Source organism: Sardina pilchardus, chromosome 7, assembly GCF_963854185.1.
Source record: "Sardina pilchardus chromosome 7, fSarPil1.1, whole genome shotgun sequence".
In the NCBI taxonomy this organism is placed as follows: domain Eukaryota; kingdom Metazoa; phylum Chordata; class Actinopteri; order Clupeiformes; family Clupeidae; genus Sardina; species Sardina pilchardus.
This window is the reverse complement of record NC_085000.1, coordinates 19,777,544-19,801,519: the sequence shown is the minus strand read 5'-3', so window position 1 is coordinate 19,801,519 and position 23,976 is coordinate 19,777,544. Positions and strand designations below refer to the sequence as shown.

The following is a 23,976-nucleotide window of genomic DNA, read 5'->3' as shown; positions in this document are numbered from 1 at the left end:
CGGATTTGTCTGTGAGACACAATGTGATTATAAGCATGAAAACTCTGAAGCGTCTCCTAAAGAAAAACGGCTTGTTTCGACGCAGCATGAGAGTTGACAGCGGATTAACCTGTTGTAGCCTGGGCTAGCCACTGTACGGAGCCCAATGCTAACTTTTGTTTACGTCTCAGTAGTTTGAGATTTCAGGGGAGACTTATATTTGGCTGCTCCAGGGCCGAGGTACTTGAATTGACTCGGGTTAACTCCCTCTCTCCTTCACAACAGCAGCGGGTTAATAACTTGCACAGTGGTTTGGATCAGAGAATTTATTTTGTGATCTTTATAATATAGCCTACATTCACATCACTCAGGTCCCTGTAACATGCCTCTCTCTTCCACTCCAATCTCACACACCAACACGCACACACACACACCCTTGCTCCCTCTCTACCCCTCCCACTCCGCAAACGGAACCTGCGGCTTAAGGGCATACATACAAGTTATTGCGAGGGAACGCAAAATTATTGCGAGGGAACGCAAAAGTATTGCGAGGTAACGCAAAAAGTATTGCGAGGGAACGCAAAAGTATTGCGAGGGAACGCAAAAAGTATTGCGAGGGAACGCAAAAGTGCACTCAAAAATATTCACACACCTGACCCTTCACGGGCTCCGTACCATCTAATGACATCAAAGAATTCACTGAGGGCAGCGACGGAGAACGGTAGAAGGCTACTTTGCCTATGGATAACCAGATTACGCACCTTTACGCATGTCCTCCGCTTGCCATGTGGATAAAGTTAAGTTCGTCATGCACACCTCTGGATGGGTTATAAAAGCTGACTGCTGATATCATCAATAATAAAATCAGGATTAAGATCAGATCAAACAGCTCTGTGTCTACCGTAACATGTCCAAAAATAGCCTTAGTCTTTTAAGTGTCGGGAGGAGCACATCGGTCTACTGTGGAGCATAACCTAGAATTGTTTTTTAGACTATGCCTACTTAGCCTATTATGGGAAGACAATTACGTGAGTGAGGCTAATTTGTCATGTTATGTTGTTTAGTAGTTGTTAATGTATGTCAACATCGTTTGAATTGTAGCAATGTGGCTATAATCGCGATTAGCATCATTTTGGTTTAGCCATTATCATTTTTTGCATTTAGATTACCAACCAACTATATCCTCTTTTTTTATTGGCCTACTATGTTTGGATTAGATGTAGCTGGCAGTGCAGCAACCTGCCTTGACAAAAAAAAAAAAAACTTGTAGGAGTGTATATGGGACTTGCATAAAGAATAGCTATAGTATAGAATATAGAACACAATACAGCAATGTTGAGAAGAGCTAGTCTTATAGAGGAGCTGGTTGGACATTAGCTTATATAAAACATAGTATTCCCATCATTTGTTTGTACTTGGCAGTAATTGTTTTGTCTATATTATTAGTGGTGTGCCAATATTTCACTGAAACCTTAGAATGTGTAGGCATGGGCTAATAGGCTATGTAGGCCTAAACAGCAAGTTTAGGGGGATTTTGCAATTTGCAAAAATAATTTTGGACAAAACAAAAAAAGGTTGCACTGGGTGTTCTTTCAAGATTTCAGTGCCCAAACATTACTACAATGGCTTTTTTTCGGCATACACTGCATGCTCAAGGTGCAGTAGTTTGCCAAGAAGATGATGATGGTACAGCAACTTTGACTCAGAGTAAAGGTACTGAACATCATGACCCCCCTACATTCACCGTAGTGACCATATATAGGCCTTCCTCCAAGATGGCCCCCCGCTCCGAGGCTCTCTCTTTTTTGACCACATGTGTGTTTGCATCCCTGTGATATACTGACTGTTAAACAATTGGACAGTGTATAGAGGATTACCCTCATTCATTTGATGGGCGCCACCCTATGGATACATGGAGTAGTGACTCTGGTAATGTATCAGTTGTTGGCCTCAGCATATTGATAATGTCGCAAAAAGCAGTTGTACAATACGGTACATGGCCATGTTGATATTTCCCCCACCAGTAATGTATGCAGCAGATAGCCAGGATCTGAATAAATGAAAGATAAAGCTAGATTGTTTTTTTTTTATGTAGGCAACAGGACGCCATCAGCCTAGCCAAGGTTTATCTGAAGTCCATGGAGCATCGAGACGGAAAACAAATGTCACAACATGATCCTGTCAAGGTAAGCAGTTCACGGTGGTAGTTTGTTGTAAGTAACACAAGTCACAATACATCTCCCACATTCTGAGTTCAATAAAAATGTTTATTATTATTTACCAGTGTTGGGTAGCCACAATATCCACATTCAAAATGTAATGAGTCTCATATGATAAACAAGTGTCAAATTAAAATGATTCAACCCAATTAATGATTTGCCCTCTAGTTCTCCATGAAATGTTTCTTTTTCTTAGTACCTGGGATGCCTTAAAGGAGTCATGTCATGCACTTTTCAATTATTTTACCACTTTCCTTAACAAAGTTAAGTCTGCAAGCGCTTTTTATTAGGAGGGAAAAAGAGCCTCAGCTCATTTTTCTCTTGACATTTTACAGAGAGAGGGGAAAAAATGGTTTGCGGTTGTGCTTTTATATTATATTTTGAATTTGCATTTATAATTGGCTCGGCTCTGATTGGCCAATATCTTTAGGCATTTTCCAGTTGTGTCACTAGACTGCTGATTGCTATGGCTCAGTCTTATTGATTCAGATTGCTATGGGCAGCCCAATGTTACAAGGGGACAGAGTGTTATGGATGAGTGCAGTTTCTGTGAGGAAACCACTGATCTATAAAGAATACCTGGATAGACTATCTCATTGTTGCTGCCCCATTTATTCTTTATAGATCAGTGGAGGAAGCTACGTGCTTTCCTAATTGGCCCATGCTCTATGACTGTCTTTTCCATGGCCATTACAGGCAAGGAAGGGAACAGTCCACTTTGAAAAGTCCAGTACATCCCCTAGTCACATTGACCTCTTATTTCAACAACAACAACAACAACAACAACAACAACAACAACAAAAATGGTTCCTTGCAGCATGACTCCTTTAAAAACTCCTCTTCAGCTCGTTGTTGTGTGTGTGTGTGTGTGTGTGTGTGTGTGTGTGTGTGTGTGTGTGTGTGTGTGTGTGTGTGTGTGTGTGTGTGTGTGTGTGTGTGTGTGTGTGTGTGTGTGTGTGTGTGTGTGTATAGGCATGTAAACAGTACAGACTCCTCTGAAAGTCAGTGTTTCCCCCTCCCCCTTTAGGAGTATATGGAGAAGACCTTGGACTCACTGGGAGGACAGAAAGACATGTAAACGTTATTTCTACTATTATATTATCTTTGTCATTTGCACCTTTGTCATATTAAAGCTATTTATCCAGCTACTTTGCAACATTCCTTTCCAGTAGTGGAAATTAAAATCTCTTTCCAGTCTAGTTAACAATAGTTAAGTTTAGTTAATGGCAACTGTTTCTGGAAAAGTCTTTGAAGGTAGCCAGAGGGAACTCCCTGAACAGTACAGTAATGTTTTTTATAACTACCGGTGTATAGTAACTATGCACAGTAGAATAGTCAGGATATGATAATAAGCAGGCATGGAAAAAAATTCTAAAATTCAACATCACAGTTATTCAGACATTGTGTATTTTAGGCTTGTAGCTGACTTCTACTTTTACTTGCTGTAACTTTAAACCTCAGTGGGAGTATACAGTATTTCAGCACACATATGTTTGTATTCTGCACTGTACCCCACCAGGTCTATACTGTTCACTTTATAGCAATAAAGCTAAGCTGTTTAACCTCAAAAGTTATTTAGTATACGTAGTATTTCTAAGTAGAGATTTCTCACATAAAACAAACTAAAGGAATGGTACCAATGGAACCTGAAATATTTATTTCAATATCTAAATAGGTAAATAAGTGTAAGCAATAATACCTTCAGGCGCAATTTCATCATCACTTCTTTGGCTGTATCTTTTGCTGCAGTTATGTTCTTGCACATTTCCATTGCCCATTTTTATGTGAAAGATTTGAACCAGTCATATCTTCAAATGCACTAAATCCAGTATTGCAGTGAATAGTCCATTTATTTCAATTCTCTGGTCCTGCTGAAGTGTTTTTCTTCTTCTTCTCTGCGTGAGGTTGGTCACCATCTCATTGAGAGTCTTTTGAAAAGGGGGACTAGAGAAGTAGTAGAGTGCAGGATCCAGCATGCTGTTGAGATAAGTCAAGCTAATGGTGATGTAAAAGGCCATCTCGAGAGACTCGACGCTTTCGTAGTCAGTGGACTGTGCGTTTCTCAGCCAGATGAGCAGCCGTGTGATGTTGCAGGGCAAAAAGCAAACGGTGAACATCACCGTGACCAGAGTGAGACTCCGCATAATGCGCCTTATCCTCGCGTTTCTGTCCATGCGTCTCCTGCGCAGCTGGGCGTAGGTGTGAGTCGTGCAAAAGATAATGATGCTCAGCGAGATGAGGAAGATCACAAAGAAAACCACGTTGTGGTACTTGTTCTCGTCGCCGAAGCTTTCGCACTTCGTCGTCGTGTCGTTGGTCACCTTGAGCTTGGACTCGGCGAGGATCGAGACGTTGAGCGCGATGGTGACGACCCAGAGCAGCGCGGCCGCGCACGCCGCCCTTGCCACGGTCATGGAGTTGAGCGCGTGGTGAGGGTACGCCACGCGCAAGTAGCGGTCCACCGCCACCGCCGTGAGGAAGAGGATGCTGCCGCCGCGGTTCATGGCCAGCATGAAGAGCGAGACGCGGCAGAGAGGATCGCCCAACTTCCAGTCGATGCCGGAGAGGTAGTAGCCGGCGCGCATGGGCAGCGCCACGTTGAGGAGGAAGTCGGCCAGGGCCAGGTTGAAGAGGAACACCGTGCTGCTCCTCCACGGCCTCATGTGGTAGAAGATCCAGAGGGCCAAGCCATTGCCCATGACGCCAAACACAAACTCCAAAATGAGAATCGGAGGCAGAACTTGCACTAGAACCTGTCCCTTATCAACATATGCACACATTCTTTTCACATATGAAAGGGCCTGGAACACGACAGCAATCTGACCAAAATTATGTGTAGCTTATTTCAAGTGGTTCCATTTTTTTAAAAGGCATCTTGTGATATATCCGTAGCTTGTGGAGATATGTTGTCATATTCCTCTTCGTCTGAGAAGTAAGGTGCAGGGAAATGGACTAGCAGCAACAGCTCAGTGGAATTCTATGGCTTGAGTCATGCTCAATTGAGTTTGTGCACAAAACAAATAACAGACTCAGGAACTGTACACAAGCAACTGTCATTTTAGGCCCCCAGGCTTTTTTTAGGCTCTTACTTTTGTCCCCGTTAGGTTTCCCCCTATTCATTTTTGATCATTTATTTTTAATCGCAGATGACAAGAGTAAAATGACAAGATAAGAGACAATTATATTGTGGAATTATTTAAACAAAATTAATTGTATAAATAGCAAATTAATCAACCATGAGACAACTATTTTAAAATATGGTTGTATTTATATCTATTTCTTTTTTAATATATATTGATCATTGAACCTGTGCGTACCTACATTCAAAAGCCTTACCTTTCAAAAGTGCCCCCTTAGTGGCCCCTTCTTGTCCTCCTATAGACCTATTGCTCTTCCCCTCTCCGGCTTATAGCTCTGTTTACAGTTCTTGATGTTGCAGGCCATTAACCCTGGACCACGTGCCTGCTCATCCACCACCATTACTGTAGAACTTGTCTAACAAGGATTCTTGTACCTTCGTAGACCACATTATCCTCATGAAATACTGTATTTCTTAGAGATGCACAATATCATTGGTACAGCATTGATACAACATTGACCGATAAAGAATTGTATTATCAGCATTGGTGTTGGCACTATACTCAGCGCAACTTATTACAGTTTCACAGGAAGCGTCAGACAAAGCATGAACCAGGATGAGACCCAGTTTTTATTTTGAAAAGGTTGTGTCAAATTGCACATTTGACATCTGCTCCATGTTGCATTTATTCCCCTATTTTCCCTATTTCTTAAAGGCATCCTTAACAGTTTTTTTACCTCAAAATGTCCAACCTCAAAGTGACTAACGGCACTTCTGTCATTGTCTGAACGGCCCTCTGTAGGCGATTACCCACCTAGAAGGTCATAGTTTTGTCCCCTCCCACCTTTTGAAATCGAAACGCGAAAGAGCTGCTATGCTTTGAAAATACATATCAAATATCTGCCGAATTCCAGTATCAAGCATCCCTAATTTTTGTTTTAAAATATTCCCGTCACTCAAGATAAAGGCTCGTTCACACCAAGAACGATAACGATAACGATAACTATAAACAAATATCGCTCTCGTTAATATGAATGACAACGTTCACACCTAAACTATAACGATAACGACATGAAGAACGATATCGTTGTTGATCACTTTCAGAGCGATTTTGAGAACGATAAAAAGCTAACAGCCAATCAGAACCCATAATATTCTAGCCATCACATTCATTAACATGAGGAGAGACACTTCTTATCGTTGGCCAGTGTGGACGCTTTTATCGTTATCGTTATAGTTATCGTTATCGTTCTTGGTGTGAACGAGCCTTAATAGTGATAATTAGTTATCTAGGGGGCGTTATGGAAATAAGTATGCTTTATCTTAAGGGAGTTTTGCATCCAACAAATGACTTTGTTTATGTCATCAACGCTTTAAACCTAAAAGCTGTGCCAGTTGAGTTATGAGCAAAAGCTTAATGGACTCAAAGGGAACATTAATTTTTGTTTGATGCTAATTGAGCTCAATGCAAATCAAACAGGCTAATAGGCCAACTGGAAAAAACACCATGCCAATCTAGCTATGGTGAAGGGTATGTGATGATGTGGGGATATTTTAATTTTAAAGGCCAAGGAAACTTTATCAGGATGCATAATATCCTGGATCCATGAAACAGCTGGCCTTTAAAAATAGAAAAAAACATATAAAAAAAATCCTCTTGCTCCTATGGGAATTTAACATAGGGTCAGACTACATGTCTGCATTGTCCAGTCTGAGATGTCCCTTCTTTAGTCTTTAATAAGTTTGAACTGAGGTTCTTTGCCAGCTTTGCTTACCACAGTTGACCTGTTGTATTACAGTATACAGCTCTTCACAATGCAAGTAGAACGCTCCATTGACTTGAATGGGATTTCCCAACGTTCGTCATTCATTTCGACTACAGCAGTGTCGACTACTACAGAGTCTTTTTGTAATACCGTGAGTACCCCCTTCTCAGATCTCGAGATGTTGGATATAGGCCACGCCCACCCACTTCAGCAGTTGCTTGCTATAAGCCACTCCCACCCAATTCTACTGTACATCCTTGAGCCGGTGTGCAGCCCATGCTCACATGTCTACAGAACCTCTTTGGATCAGTACACTCCACCAAATCACCGGGAGCGGGTTGTAACACCTTAACAAATAGGCATTTTGGAAAAGTTCATATTTCATATCTCCTCCTAAAATTCAGATGAAGTGTAGGCTATATCTCTAACTGACAACTTCATTTGAGCTCATACTGTATATCATTTTATTCTGCAACTGCAACTGCAATGTTATGTGCACTATTATGAGCCTGTACCCATTAACAAAAGAGAACACAGATGGAGAGGTAAGAAGAAAAAACACCAGAATTGTCTTTTGATGCTGCATTTATTGATTAGATTTGTGAATTGTGACAGTAAAAGATTGAACTGAAAGAGAAGAAGGAATTCAGCAGGAGGTACACCAACACCTGTTGGTCTGGACTGGCTGCAGTCTCAGGTGGAGTACACAAGGGTGATGACTACACAGGTGTGTGTGGTGCACACAAGGGTGATGACTGCACAAGTGGCTGCCAGGTGTCATAACCACTGGACTTCCCCCAGCACACTCAAACACACAGATCTTAGACACAAACACACACACCACCCGTGACTGATCTCTAAGAGCCCTACTGCTCAATGTTGTGTTATAATTTCAAAGGAAGGAAGGAAAGAAGGCTTCAAATCACAGGTTGTGGGTGGAGCTCCACACAAGATGCCTGATCACTTGGCGCACACAAAAGGGCGACGCTCGTGACAGGGAAGATCATTCCAAACACCAGTACCTGGAAGAGAAGACACAGTTGTCTATCAAAGACAGATACACATATGACATAGATAGCAAATACCAAACCAAAAGGTCAGGTTACAAAAAAAAGTGAAGTCTTTCTAGTTAGCCATCTTGCAAGTGTAGGTTTAGTCACTCATTATTATAGGATATAGGAAGTTAGGAACAATTAAAGGATATTACTCATGATGAACAGAGATAGGGTTGAGAAAATGGACAGACTACAGATTGATCTGAGTTAATAGAGTGTACAAGTAAATTGTAGTACTTATGAAGTTGGTGTGGCCGCAGTGCTCGTTTCCACGATAGTTATTAGGCTCCCATGCAGCCCAGTTGGAGTAGTCAAATGGGCTGCCATCAGTCCAGTACCATGTGTGACCCTGCAAACAGAACAAGGTCTCTTTCAACTTTACCCCAAAGTAAATATGGACATTTGGACATCTGACAAAAATGACAAGTCTAGCTAAATCAGAATAGCTCACCCTTTTCAATCAAATAGGATTTAGGAATGACACAGTAAAGCCTGAAATAGTCAACAATTGACCACCTACAGTAAAATAAATTAGACACACTGCGAAAGTTTACCTCAAAGGATCCCCCAGCCCCAATCCACGTCCAGTCCTTATTATTTGTCAATCTCCCTACAAATTCTGCCTCAGTCCTGCTGTGGATGGATGCAAGATGACCTCTCTGACGCACGCAATGTCCCTGAAGGTAAACCGGCATTCAGATCATGGCACAGAATGTAACATAAGGCATATTCAAATATAACTGAAATAGAGACAAGGCAGGTTATTAAAAGAATATTTAGGCATTTTACACTTTAAGCCCATTTTCTCTATTGACTAGCATGAAAACGAGTGTTTGACACAGAAATCTCGACGATTGAGCCTATTTGTGGAATTTGGCAGCTTTAGAATGGAGCTCTGTATTGCTTTAACATTGCTCGCTTTGCCTTTGTGCATGCACTATTCTGCCCTTAAAACACCCCTAAATGTTCGTTTTTAAAAATGTGCAGCTCACCGAGTGGTTACTGGTCTTCAACGATCTTCTATAGCAAGTTTAGCAGCGAAATACAGCTTGTCATCTTTTGTCATGATGTTCGAAATCCCGGAAGTACTTTTTCAGATACCTCACAACCGTGTGTTAATATAACACAACAGAATTTGAATTTCGCTGCTAAACTTGCTATAGTAGATTGTTGAAGACCAGTAACCACTACACACAAACACTCATTTTCATGCTAGGCTATACAGAAAACGGGCTCAAAGTGTAAAATACCAAAATATTCCTTTAAGTCAATCCAAATACCAAATATTATGTTAATATTAAATCTGTTATAAAAAAATAGGCAGCATTCAGAAACAGAGAAAGACCATAATTATGAAATATGTTCTTTTGCTTGCTTTTCTGTTTTAACATTTTGTCACTCACCTCTGCCTCAGACCAAGTAAGCTTGTTACTGAACAACTTAAAGCAGCGATTTCCACATCTACTCCATCCACTCTGACACACAGCACGTTTGTCCACACCGGTCAGCTCTGAGAACAGCAGTCAAGAGAATCAGATCTGGAGGTCAACACTCTCAACTGAGAGATCACCAAGTGCAGCATGACATGGAGACCGCAGTACTACTCCACTACTATTTCTACTACAACTACTTCTACTTCTGCTACTACAAGTATAGTGAATATTGAGGGTGGAAATGTAGTCGGTCTTGTTGTTGTACAGCTTCACATATCAGGTCAAGATTTAAAGAACAAGAGTTAACAATTTCCTATTGCGGCATGTATTGTGATTGCACTGCCTGCCACTACCATAGGTGACGGCCTGGTTTCTTTGTACAGGACATTTTAGACTACATCATAACATACTGTACGTTAGTGCATTAGATTACCGTTCGCTTAGGCTATTCCTTGACATCCTGCCATGCATGAATTTGAACTTGTGCGTTCAATCTATTTACTAATGCTGTTGCATTTCTTTAGCTGTTGGTGGAAGTAGACAATAGGCCTAATGTATACTGGCTATCACCATACTAAGCTCAATCTTTTAAGATTGAACATTATTGTGGGGAGTCTGCGCTTTATTTCTACTGCACAAGAGGCGTGGTCAATGGGCATTGTTTAAATGGCTCCATACATTTGGATAGTCCTTCAACCAATCAGACCAATGCTCCAGTGCGTCTTTTGGATAAGCTAGTTTGTGATTGGACCCAAAGGTTGTGAACAGGAAGCAGGGGAGATAGATGGGCAGGTTTCCGGCCTGTGCTGCCGAGTGAAATCCAAATTCACCAGCAGGTCAGGCAGGGTTCACCAAGCCTTGGCCTAATGCAGGTCGAGAACTACCTAGCAGGGCTGATAGACAGGACATATGATATTTGTGCCTGAAATTATCAAATACATTTGAAGACAATACTGAATACTCAGAATAGCCTTTCTTGACATTGTGCATTGCCAAGCTCAAGCCTGAACTATATCTGGCCTGCCTTAGTGAAGAGAGAGAGAGAGAAAAGCTAAACTTGGCCTAAGTGTAATATCATACATGTCATATCAAAGAAAGCAGTGAGATAATGTGCCTAAATGATCTGTAATCCTGTGCAATGTTTGAGCCTAGCCTACAGCCTAGAAAGCTTCTTCTCCAATGTTGCAGAGTGAAGGATAAGATGATTCCTCGTAAATGTAGGAGTTTGTATTCTGAAATGTGCAACTTTACAATGTAAGAGAATATCAGATATCTGGCAAATTTACACTGTTCATCTCTTTGAATATTCAAATAAGTATTCAAAGATAAATATTCAAATTTAAGGGTGGTGAAGCACTAAAGCTGCCTAAACTCAGTTTGTGCTATGAGTAAAATAGCTAGTAAAATACTAGTTGGCCAAAACAAGCACACATAAAATATTCATGATGCTACGCTATTCTTCAAAAACTTGAATTATGGAACAGGAAATACAAGCTCACCTGGAGACGCCTCAGAATCACCTGGACCATCAGACACAGCCTCTGGAGAACAAGAGGGTCAGTGTGTCAGTATGTTTCCCCACACCCAGTTCTTTTTGAATTAAATGAATTGGTAACACTTTATAATAAGGGTACATGAATTCTCATGAACTAATGCATGAATTAATGCATGAATTACACCTTAGTTAATCCATTAATATATCATGAATCATTATGACTTAACATGAATTCACTGATTGTCATTAATGAATTAATACATAAATAACTCATCATCTTAAGCATTAAGTACGGTTGGCACATCATCATGAATCCTGATTAATTAAGCATGATCATGATGACTTTTTGTCAGACAAAATTTTGGACATCACCGTCATGGAGAAAAAAGAAAAGTAATTACACATGAATTCATGTTAACTAAATATGAATTATCATGAGTTAATTCATTAACTAATGCATTCATTATACATGAAAATTTCATTAATAAACATGAATTAATAGTATGTCATTAATGACATCAGGTATGGACAACAAATTCATCTTGAGCATTACAGTGGGTAAATCATTATGAATAATGATCAGTTACACATGATCATGGTGATTTCTAGGTTTTTGAAATGTGCTCCAAGGGGTAAGTAAACTATACATTAACTCATCATGAACTAACTAAGACCATTGTCAGAGAATATTGAAGAATCCACATCGTTCAAATATAGGCATGTCCTCATTAGCTAAGCATTATCTTTTCATTAGTTAATCATGTCTGTGGCCCCTCAGAAAAAGTGATGAACAGGTGGTGCTTTAAATGCATGAAGTTTGAAGTCATGCAAAAATGGTCAATTTACATTAATTAATGATGAATTACTCATGAGTTCATCATGTTTGTGGCCCCTCACCTAAAGTGGTAAATGGACCCTTCTTTATCACTGATGAAAGAAGTGGATTCTTCGATATTCTCTGAAAATGGTCTTAATTAGTTCATGATGAGTTAATGTATAGTTTACTTACCCCTTGGAGCACATTTCAAAAACCTAGAAATCACCATGATCATGTGTAATTGATCATTATTCATAATGATTTACCCACTGTACCTAATGCTCAACATGAATTTGTTGTCCATACCTGATGTCATTAATGACATACTATTAATTCATGTTTATTAATGAGATTTTCATGTATAATTAATGCATGAGTTAATGAATTAACTCATGATAATTCATGACATTTAGTTAACATGAATTCATGTGTAATTACTTTTCTTTTTTCTCCATGACGGTGATGTCCAAAATTTTGTCTGACAAAAAGTCATCATGATCATGCTTAATTAATCAGGATTCATGATGATGTGCCAACCGTACTTAATGCTTAAGATGATGAGTTATTTATGTATTAATTCATTAATGACAATCAGTGAATTCATGTTAAGTCATAATGATTCATGATATATTAATGGATTAACTAATGCATAATTCATGCATTAATTCATGCATTAGTTCATGAGAATTCCTGTACCCTTATTATAAAGTGTTACCAATGAATTATATTGACTGTTGTTCATATCAATGCACATTTTGAATACACTTTCAAAGAATCCTCTGAGACTGTAACAGCAAGATTGCTTAATGGTGCACTCTACTGACCTGAAGCCATGCTCAAAGCAAACATGGCATAGAGAAGAGAGATAACAGGCAAAATCGCCATGGCGGTTAATTATCCTGAAACACACACACACACACACACACACACACACAGTGACATACCAGCAAACAATTACATTTTTACAATGTAACATGATCTTAGAGAGAAATATCAAAGTCGGTGGTGTGATGCTCACCTGTTCAGTAGATGAAGGGATCTTCTGGAAGCCACTGGAAGATTTGGTGAGGATGAGGACAGCTACGCTGCCTTTATAGTCATCAGTGGAGAGCAGCTCCATCAGGTAAATACATTTATTAAAATAACCAGTATTCAGTGGAAATTTGATATTTGCCAACAGCAAATGTTTCCTTGTTTTGATAACGAAAGTAGACATGGTTGGATGGTGAGAATACACAGAAAGAGCTCCTCTTCCTTCACGGCATCCTTCTCAAGGAATGCCAAAACACTGAGCATGTTTACATCTCTAATAATATTCTGTTATTAATCCAATCAAGACAATATTCCATAAAATGGTGCCAAACAGCACTTTCTGATTGCCTTAAACTGAATAAGGTCATAGTTGGAATAAGCCATAATCAAATGAAGGCATGTGCATTCCAATCAAATTAAGGTGGAGAATCCCGGTCAAATTAAGGAAAATTGAGTTTTCTGATCAAATTAAGGGTTGTGGATTATTCATTTCAGACCCTTTCAAGTTTTCCACATTTTGCTATGTTTCAGACTCATCTTAAATGGATTATATATTTTTTCTCATCAATCTATTCCATTCACATAAGCATTCAAACCCTTTGTTATGACACTTGCAATTGAGCTCTGGTGCAGCCTACCTCTATCAGTGATCCTTGAGATGCTTACAACTTCATTGGAGTCCAGTGTACAATATACAGTGTGGAGCCCATGGGGTTGATTGCAAGAGACTGGATATTTTTCAACATTTTTCAACAGTTGCGCCATTCATACTGACACACAGCATGTTTTCCCACAATGGTCAAGCCACATATTACAGTAGCCTAAAGGAGAAATCAGAGTTTTACATGCACTGTAGCTGCCTGGTGGCGTTGCTGGTTGTAGCAACTTAAGCTGGTGACTTGATTTTTTTTCCCTTTTCTTCTTACCGACAGCCTGTGACCTTGAGACACCGAACCATATGTGAAAACTTGCCAGATTTCTGTAAGCAGCAGAAACTTCATGTGACGTATAGTGGCATCCGTGTCTTGATACAACAAGGATGTCAATGTTTTTCATCAAACATATCCTTAAATTCTAGTGAATAGTACAAAAAGAAATACCAACCATGTCTCATTAGCACCACGTTCAATACAAATAAGTACTGTATGGTCCAGTACAGTGATAAGCATTACAAACAAAGACATCTGAGTGAACGTTATCTCGCAGTAGTTGATCAAACAAAGACCAAGACGAACACAAGATCTACACAAGAAGTAGTCTAGCTTACCCGACTGTGTTTCAAGCAGGAAGGAGAAACCTTCATTAATAACTGTATATATTATTTTGATCAAGGACATATACAGTGGGGAGAACATGTATTTGATACCATGCTAAAGTTGCCTAAAAAGAGGAATATAAGATCATCATTTGACAATTGATCTTAATGCCTTAATTAAAAAAAATAGTAAAAATCAAATCACTAAGGACACCGATTTTCTTTGTGATTGAAGAATGCATCGTAAATAAATAAATGTTCTTCCTTAAATGCTAGGGGGCATTAAGTATTTGACCCCTATGTTAAAGGAGCAGGAGGATTTTGTATATGTTTTTATTTTTACAGGCCAGCTATTTCATGAATCCAGGATATTATCCTGATAAAGTTCCCTTGGCCTTTGGAATTAAAATAGCCCCACATCATCACATATACCCTTCACCATAGCTAGAGATTGGCATGGTGTTTTTCCCAGTTGGCCTGTTAGCCTGTTTGATTTGCATTGAGCTCAATGAGCATCGAACAGGCTAATATATTTTGTCAGCAGTGACCAAAATTATGTCGCGAATGCAGTCACACAAGTTGGTGGCTCAGAAATCAGAGAAGGAAATGTTGGTTAAGTTAAGCGATTTCCTGCATTCTAATTGGATCAATGCATTTGATTGAGTCAAAGCATTATATCAGTTTCAATTTACTGGGATTTAGTTTCAAACTTTCAATTTCAAAATACACTATTTAAATTGGGATTTCAATTGCTCAAATTCAGCCATTCAAATGCAAATAGAAAATATTTAGATTAAAGCAGAAGCAAGTTTTTTCTCTTAATTTACTAACTAATCAGCTTCGGAGTCATTAGAATGGCTATTTGACTTATTATGTTGTGTGATGGCTGTCTCGCTTTCCCCTAGCCCCTCTGAGTAGAAAAAACACACCTGCACATTTTGTGCCACCGGGACGAAACAAAAAACTAAACCGGCGATGAAATAGCCAAACCTGCATAGTTTGCCTTTCATTTTGAAGCTCAGCAGGTTTTCCTCCATAGTAGAGGTCACCTCCACACTTAGACATAGTTCATAGTTCAGCCATAGTTTATTCATAGAGACCTACTCTCTCTCTCCGTGTGCCTAATATTATGAGGGGTTAAAGACATATGATTCTTTTGTTCAGCAGCACCAACTTCATGTGATGGATAATGACATCCGCGTCTTGATACACAACAAGGATGTTTGTAATCAAACATACAGTATCTGTTACTTCTACAGAATAACCAACCATGTCTCACTGGCACCACGTTCAATACAAATAAGTATGGTCCGATGAGCATTACAAACAAAACCATTTGAGTGACCACTATCTCACAGTAGTTGATCAAACAAAGACCAAGACGAACATCGAGATCTTAAATACATATTTGTGCCTGGCCCTCATCACACCTGAAGTCCCATCCCCCTGAGTGCCATTGCCATCATCATCCCTATGACTGCCCTACCATTACCTGCTGTGGTTCCCTGCCAGGATCCCCGGGCCCCGGCCCACGCATCCCGGCGACCCATTACCCTCCAAAATTACTAATGGATTACTGATGGACTATTTGTTCCCTATACTGGACTGTTTGAACCTTCTGATACTGCAAACGACTTTACTCTACTGTAACTGACCCTAGGCAGATGGGTTGGGCCCTTGAGTCGTAGATCTGTCTGAGGTTTCTTCCTATATGTATCTCCAATTCTAGGGAGTTTTTCCTTGCCCCTGTTGCTCATGGGCTCTCTTTGAAGGTGAGCATGTGTAATGTTTTGGCGCTCTATAAATAAAATTAAATTGAATTGAATTGAATAGGGTGGGGATTGTTGGGGATAATGTGAAGTGGCACCTGGAAATGACGCATTCATTCATGTCACGGGCATAAAAAAATGTTTGGGTGTGAGGTCTCTGAGCAATTTTCCCCCCTCTTAATCCCCCATAAATACCAGTACCCATAGCCTAGGTCTAGTGAGGGAAATTAGCTTTATTTGTTATTAAAATATGATGAGGAGGACCCCAACGAATATCCTTCCTTTCATTCTCAAATTACGTTGAAACGGCATCTTTAACAGCCCAATCATCCCCCCCCCCCCCCCCCCCCCCCCCGGACCGTAAAAAAAAAAAAAAAAAAAAAAAAAAAACATTGGGCTATAGCCCCGGATCTTTGGCACACCTAGTGACGCCCCTGAGTCAAATACTTAATGCCCCCTAGCACTTAAGGAAGAACATTTATTTATTTTTTCAATCACAAAGCAATTTGGTGTCCTTAGTGGTTTTATTTTTACCCATTTTTTAATTAAGGCATTAAGATCAATATTGTCAAATGATTTTATATTTTTATATTCCTCTTTTTAGGCAACTTTAGCATGGTATCAAATACATGTTCCCCCCACTGTAGTTTGCATAGGACAATGAGATGTGAAGTACATGCAGCCAACCATGCATAAATACTCGATTCAACTTCAACAACAATGCTTGTTTTATTTAGACATTTGCACCAAAATCATGTTTTTACCAATGCCTCTTTTGTCTTGTTTGTCACTCTATCATTTGACTGTGTCACTTGAATATTGTTTACCCATCTGAAACAAGACCAAGCACTTTTTAAAATGAGACCCACACACCATGTAATCTTGCAAAATAACTCCCAGACACCCACTGCTACTGAGTGACAAATGAAAATAGACTCTGTGGTTGCAGATGCTGATCTGTGTGCAAGACTAAATGCATCCTGCTGTTGTTGAAATGAAGGACCCTCTGAAGCCAGATAGAAAGTATGCAATGATTTGCCCCTGACAATGCTGTGTGCCGAGACAAAGAAACACTGCATCCATTAGACACTTGATGTTTTTACTCATTTCCTACCATATAAACAATAATGACCTCATTGAATAAGCTCTCTTGAATATATGATGAAGCTGGCTTTAACATTCAAAATAAATGTACTTTATAAAAGCATCATGTGCATTGAACATATTGGTTTGAGCATTTTCATGGGACTGTTTCTACATGTTTCTTTTGGGGTTTATTCTCGCTTATTGTGATCTACCACATCTAGTATGAAGGAATATTTCCAAAAATCTGTTTTGAATCCTCATTTTGTCCGAAGTTTGGAACAGACAGAACAGACCATGATCAGTACAGTACAGTACACAGTCCAGCCAGCGACAGTGTGTTGTTACAGCACCGGTGTGTAGATCCCTTGTCAGGGAGAGATTTTAAAGGCACATACTGTACATAGTCATCTTTACTATACTCTGCCAATGTCTGCTTGTTTGAATGCGTATGCTCCATCACTAAAATGTCTCCGTCCGTCCGTTACATCTCCCACATACAGTAATCAATACTGGTCCATCAATGTGAGATGTGGTGTTACAGTATCTAGAACTGGCCTACACTTCCACTATTTTTGAATAAAACTAAGGATGCATCATATTAGCTGAGAGTGTTGCGTGCATAACTGAAGAATTTCACACCCACCACAGTTCACAGGAAGAAAACAACTGATTTTTGGTGCCGACACCAACGTTTCAGGTTCTAAACCAATTTATTTTGAGTTGAAATGCTCTATACAGTAAATGGTTAATATTTAGAGTGTGAACCAGAACGGAGCTTGACGAATATAAATTGTTGCTTATAAGTCATGTACATGTGTCGAACACATGCATGTGCTTTTGATGCTACAGCTAAACATACAAGCTATATGTATGATTGTTTTCATTCATAACTGCTCAGCTGTGTCATCTCTCACGTTGATTCATTTTCAATTCTCTGATGGAAGATGGTTTTGGAGACATTTTGCCATATAATCCTTGGAGATGATTTGTTCTGAAAGCTTCTGCTTTTTACAGCTTGACTCAAGGGAAACATTTTATTCAAAATGTTAATTCAGGCTTCTAGCAAAGACATTTGACAGTTAGATAAATAATTGCCATCTCACCCTCTCTCCAAAAGTTGTTATATTTTTCATCTATTTGCAAAAGAGATCATATTAGTTTGAGGGAGACTTACTCGACACACCTCCATTACTGTTGAATTTGTTTGGCTATTTTAGAACTCAGACAGTGGTAAATTCAAAATTAATTATGCATGAATTTGATGCATAAATTAGTTAGAGACAGGGAGGGGTGGGGACATGTAAATCATAGATTCCATCAAAGGAGGGTGTCAAAAATCCATGACTTGTGCCGAAGATGAGAAAATAAATGTTTATTTCCAGGTCAGTGGGGATGTTAATTAGAATAGCATTTTTACTGTGGAGGAGGAAAGCAGAGTAAAATTGCTATTATGTTAGAGAATGGGATGCCTCTGTAAGCAAGTTCCTGCCAGCCGAGGACATTTTCAATGACAGGCTGCCAATATAACAGCGTGGTCTATTCCAACTATCCAACCACCTGCATCTCTGTTTTCATATTCAGTATTTAACAAGCAAGCAAAAAAAAAAAAAAATCTCAATTGAATGTGTGAATTCATTCTTTGCCCTTTCCCTATGAGAATGCTGAGGATACTCTAGCACTCTCTATGTGCCCTTAAAGCATTATAAATGCATTCATAAATGTTTATTAAGCGTTCATATTGGAGCATAACAACCTCCATAACTCTATTGAACTACTTCATAAATAGTCTGACTTCATAAATGTCTCCACTCATAAAATGTTAAGCTGTAGTGTGGGGGCATACAGAGCTGTGTTCAGACATCTCATAAAGATTCTTCTTTCTTGGTTTTAAGTGCATCCAGACCTCCTTAACCTCCCTCTAAATGTGTCCATGACTGAACATGCATTATTATTTTTCAACACATGCAAGAAAATAGGGCACTGCAAATGGTGTAAACAATATATGTAACTAAACACAAAACAATGGTCTCTAAAAAAAAATAACAACAATGCAGAAACACTGTGTTCTTGCTGGGAAAGGACCGCCGTTGCAGTGGCAACATTTGGAACACGAGAATATCTTGTGACAGCAAGTGTGGTTAATAACTAGGTCCCACCAGGGCTTCCACTCTCAATACATTAATCACTGCATGGGGCCCAGTCTGTGTTTGCAGAATGCTGTGGTGTGCAGCCACTGTAGCCAAACAGTGGGACCTCAAATGGATTGCAATGCTTGGCTGGACAAAATGGGATCATCTTCTTGAAGGGTTTTTCAGGGGGAAAAAAGCTGATTTTATCTTCTTCTATAGTTCTGCAACTTAGACACGGCTCCTTTCTTTTCCTCTCTAGTCCGTCCCTCGCCGCTTGTGCTCGTGAGAGGACAAGGTCTAATGTCAGAATTAGAGCCGCCGCAGATAGCTCTCTGGGCTCCTCGCTTGTCATCCAGAGGAAGCAGTTGTGCGCTCGCTCGCTTTTCTTATCGTGCTTATTTAACTTCCAGGGAGAGACTCTGAGATCAAGCAGCTGCCTCCATAGCATTTGCTTAAATAATAACACTAATAGAGTTTAATCTACGTATCAGTGCTGAATTCAGAGACGCCATCTGGTTCTTGTGTCCTGTTTGTATACGCTATTAAAGCTTTATTAGGTGCCATACTGCTCCAGTGCCCCTCTTTGTTGAAACAGATGTGAATGTTTAAATGATGAGAGGCAGCATTCTCAAAAAAAAAAAAAAATGGACATGTCTGTTTTCTATTCTCAGTGGAGACATTTTTACTATGAGGGTTAGATGAAAGGAATGATGACCTGTGCTGCAAAACAAACAAGCTTTTTGACAAAGACGCTACATATTCATACTTTCATTGATCTTGAAAATAACTATTTTATACACCTACAAGGATGACTGGTTACACATCACCGCAGTCATTGATTACTTGGTTGGATGTGCAAAGTGCAGATTTCATTCAAAAGAGAGCAACGAGTCTATGTCCATACCTTGTGTTAGGCCTTGGCTGTTTACATCTTCCCATCCTGCTGTTACCGTATAAATGTGCCGGCTGAAAGTCTGCAATGCCTTTTTATCAGTATGTTCACAAGCATACTGTTGACACTGAGGAAATTAGTAAAACAAGCAAGTTGTCTTACTGTGTCAATTATCCTCTTTTAATAGACTGTTTACAATGCCCTTTCCCTGCCAGTGCTTTGACCTTTTCTATTGTATTCCTTAAACCCTCTTTAGCATTTTCCAGCTTTTAGGTCAGCATTGCAGTCATCTCCAGCCTGAAATCCCACAATCAATCAAGCACAGACCAATTAAGTAGTTTCAGAACCCACTCAAGGCTGACTGCACAGTGCTTTTTCTGTTAAATGTCATATTAGGAGGGAAACCCATGAATACATAGTTCTCCAGACGGACTAGAATGATTTTTGTACTTTTTATACTCCTCTTCTTGGCTTCCATTTCTTAAGTTTCAACAGAACCGTTAGTCTGACAACCCATTGGACTGTTGAGAAAAACTTTACTCAGTAATATCACTTAATTGATTTCCTCCATTTTGAGACACTAACACCCACATACACTTGTTGGCCAAAGAGAGAGCAAAAGCATGGTGCTGTCGGATCCTTTGCCATCGAGACAAAACTGATGTTTGAATATATAATATGAAAATGAGAATATGCCTGTTTGTGCTCGTTGTCTCAAAAGTGTCTGGACGAGATAACTTGTGGGATTGAGGTTCATTATGATGAATGCTTTATCCTGTGGCAGCACTATATGGAAATGACCTCAATGACAATATGGAGGACATAGAGGAAATGACTTTTCTAACGACACCAAGTGGGATGACATCAGCTCACAGGACAAAATGAACGGCGAGAAACTGCAGTGTTTTTATATATATATAAGATTTTGATTTGGAATGCGATTTAGATTTAGATAACATTGCCAAACCTCGAGGTCTCCTACAGGGTTGATTAATGCGATGGGCTTTTCACAGACCAGAACCTTACATTAGGTGTGAGGGACATGTGAGTGCCATAGAGCCCAAGCTGGCCTCTAAAAATGGTCCTTTGGGTTTATAACGTATAGTCAAATATTAACTCAAGACTTGTTTATTACTCTTTTCCTCAGGAATTCTGCAGATCTGACACAGCAAGCAAAAGTAAAACATGTTTGATTATGCAATACTATTACATCAACATAGAACAATGGAAGAAAGGGATTTAGGTAGACCTCAACTTACAAGCTATTATTTTCAGTGAAATGTTTTGTCAATCAATAGCAGCCATGCCAACAAATAGACACTAGAGGGCAGTATTGTACTCAGCACAGCATCAGGAGAGTGGCTCTGATTGGGCAGCAAGGCACTGCATCCTATCAGACATTTATCAGTTCATGTCAATGCCTTTACATACACACACACGGCCCAGCCATCCAACACTGATACTCAGGCTCTGTGCCTCATACCAGTTAATGATTGTCATCATTAGTTGTCTATAGGGACACAGATACTCAGACATGATGAGCCCTGTAACTACTGTAGCCTAAATCCACTATTATTTAACATCATTGCCTTAACTGTGTTGCCATCCTTGCTGTCCATAGATAAATATTGCATGATGAAGTGTCATCCATTACCAATCTATTAATATTTGATATACTCAAGACTAGAATATGTCTTCATACCCATAAGAAGGTGTCCATACCTACGTTTACTATACCTCCAAGAATATGGAAAAGGATTCATAGCTTTAGTTTGATATCTTGTGATGAGGGATGGCTGTGTGAGATGGTGTATGTATTCTATTTCTTTACATACAGATTAGGATGTGTCTACATGACATCAGTGATGTAACACAAAGAAAGATCCTGAAAAGCACAATAACTTTTATGCAAATCCCACATCCCTGCTGGATTTAAACCAGAAAGAGGTGGGATTAATTATGTGAAATAGCTTTTGTTTTCAAAGAGATAATGTGACTATATGGTAGCATAATTTACCGTCCGTGTGTCATAATTTGTCAAACTGCAATTATGTGGATGTCCCAGTACTTATCACATTAGAGAGAGGGTTGAAAGACCACCAGGATTCAACACAATACAACTTTATCTCATACTCCCTTTATATACAGAAAAATGTACGTCTTCTTCCTGAACATGTTGTTTTGTCTCTACACATGTGAGGAATCTGCTGTCACCTTTCTTTATAGAGTGGCATACCTACAATTATAGATGACAGATAATTCAATTCATAAGCCTTCTTTGTATGTAAAAAATACCATCTTTAAAAATCCTGATGTCAAGAACAATTGACCTATTTTGGCTATGCATGGTCCCTATGGGCTTTCATATAGTCTTTCAAGAATGTTCCACATCACACCATGACAGAGATCATTTGGGTGCTTTGGCACAGCTCCCATGTCAGTCCATTCTGCTTAAGGACTAGTCACCTTTGCTCTCATCCACTAATTCAGCAATGGTTGTTTGGAAAAAGGAGAGAGGATTGAATGTTAAAGGGAACTATTTGGTTTAAGCCCAGTGCAACATGTTCAAAGAGTATTTCAGTCAACAGGGCCACAGTCACTGCACTGCCTTGTTTATTTATTTATTTCCTCAATAATTTTGCGGTGAATTACAGGAAAATAGCTACAGCTGTAATCACAAGATAAGTAGGAACCAACATGGCAGGTGTTTTGGGGGAGATAAGGAGGAACCATTGTAGAGGAAGATGCTGATTCCAGGAGGGAATGTTTTGGGGCCCGGCTCCTTGTTTGATTTGTTACCTCCAGCCCTCCTTGAGGCTAAGGAAAAGATACGGTGAGTTTTTAAAATTAGTCTGTGCAAAGTATGTTTACACATCCTCCAGACGTATTCAGGAGGCATATTTTTAGAAACGCAGCTAATGTAGTCATTGTCAGTCACATATTTCACTGTTTTTTTTTTAACCACAATCCTTTTTAATTCTCTATCCAGCAATCTGACCTGCAAAAACACATCACTTTACCCTGCCACTGAAGCTGAAGACGGAAAGGCTTGTACTGTACAGTATGTATTCATCCCTGCAGGTCTTTATTTTGTTTAGACATGACCCTAATCCAAATCTTAGGACTCCATTGACTTGCTCACACTTCTTTTTTTGGTGATGGACAAGACATGGACAAGAGCTATCGCTGCAATGAGCAAAAACACCAAAGCATTAACACTAGTCAAGTCAAGTCAATTTTATTATCCCCCAGGGGCGAAATGAGTTGCAGCCAGGTGTTAAGAACACATAACCAACAACACAACACACAAGCTCATAAATAACAGATGAGACAGCATTACAACACAAACAGACAAGGACCAGTACACAAAATAAAACACAGTGCAAGATCACTCCACGCCATGGGAGGCCAAGATGAGCAATAGTCCACTATATGACGTATAACAATCTGGCATTATACAAAATATTAGATTGGGGGATAAAATATTTTCATTCGAATCAAAACCATGTTCTTTCTTGCTCTCCTTGCTGCACGTGTTCATTATTCACAGTGAAAAGCTTAGGTTTAATAGATCCCTTGGTAGCAGTCACCCATAGAAGGTGCCAACTTGTGTCTTTTCATCCTACTTGAAATGAAAGAAGTTATTCATACCGCTTGTGACATGCTTTGATATCCAAGTGAGAGAAAACAGCTCATTTGACTTCAGTAACGATCTCATTCCAATTTACACAGATTCACACTTTCCTAGTTAGCCCCAGCCAAATTAGCATGTTATTTTGTGTATTGTATGATAAAAGAGCATTTGTATGGCTCATCTTAAAGAATCAAGTCACATGATTCTCTATGGCAATAGGTGCAACCAATTATAACGTTCTATTGCACGGGTAATTATTTTGGTTTGCGTAATAAACACCAAAGTAAAGCTGTATGTGTTTTCCCAGGGCTGGTTCATTGCTTTAATCTCATGCGT

The 23,976-nt window shown here is 39.5% G+C and overlaps 3 protein-coding genes across 3 annotated transcripts in view; 1 reads left to right on the top strand and 2 right to left on the bottom strand.

The window, feature by feature from the left end:
- Positions 1-3,343, top strand: part of kntc1 (kinetochore associated 1) — a 36,168-nt gene extending 32,825 nt beyond the window's left edge. Inside the window, exons 60-61 of the mRNA XM_062541109.1 lie at positions 2,075-2,165; positions 3,226-3,343. Of these exons, the coding sequence (XP_062397093.1) occupies positions 2,075-2,165; positions 3,226-3,276 (142 nt within the window). The 3' untranslated portion in view covers positions 3,277-3,343. The remainder of the gene's footprint in view (positions 1-2,074; positions 2,166-3,225) is intronic.
- Positions 3,344-4,000: 657 nt separating this feature from the next.
- Positions 4,001-5,093, bottom strand: LOC134087043 (hydroxycarboxylic acid receptor 3-like). The gene has a single exon (XM_062540240.1). The coding sequence runs from the start codon at positions 4,976-4,978 to the stop codon at positions 4,001-4,003; it is 978 nt and encodes a 325-aa protein (XP_062396224.1). The 5' UTR covers positions 4,979-5,093.
- Positions 5,094-7,610: 2,517 nt separating this feature from the next.
- LOC134087545 (galactose-specific lectin nattectin-like) lies at positions 7,611-12,940 on the bottom strand. The gene is made up of 7 exons (XM_062541107.1): positions 12,862-12,940; positions 12,668-12,742; positions 11,031-11,072; positions 9,502-9,608; positions 8,653-8,775; positions 8,336-8,447; positions 7,611-8,065 (listed from the first exon to the last, which is right to left on the bottom strand). The coding sequence occupies exons 2-7, from the start codon at positions 12,726-12,728 to the stop codon at positions 8,004-8,006; spliced, it is 507 nt and encodes a 168-aa protein (XP_062397091.1). The 5' UTR covers positions 12,729-12,742; positions 12,862-12,940; the 3' UTR covers positions 7,611-8,003.
- Positions 12,941-23,976: the final 11,036 nt, after the last annotated feature.

Coding starts and splice junctions, on each gene's coding strand:
- LOC134087043 (XM_062540240.1), bottom strand. CDS start 4,978: ATGTGTGCATATGTTGATAAGGGACAGGTTCTAGTGCAAGTTCTGCCT.
- LOC134087545 (XM_062541107.1), bottom strand. CDS start 12,728: ATGGCGATTTTGCCTGTTATCTCTCTTCTCTATGCCATGTTTGCTTTG. Junction 11,073..12,667: donor TGCTTTGAGCATGGCTTCAG/GTCAGTAGAGTG, acceptor CTTGTTCTCCAG/AGGCTGTGTCTGATGGTCCA. Junction 8,066..8,335: donor CGGCCACACCAACTTCATAA/GTACTACAATTT, acceptor CTTCTCTTCCAG/GTACTGGTGTTTGGAATGAT.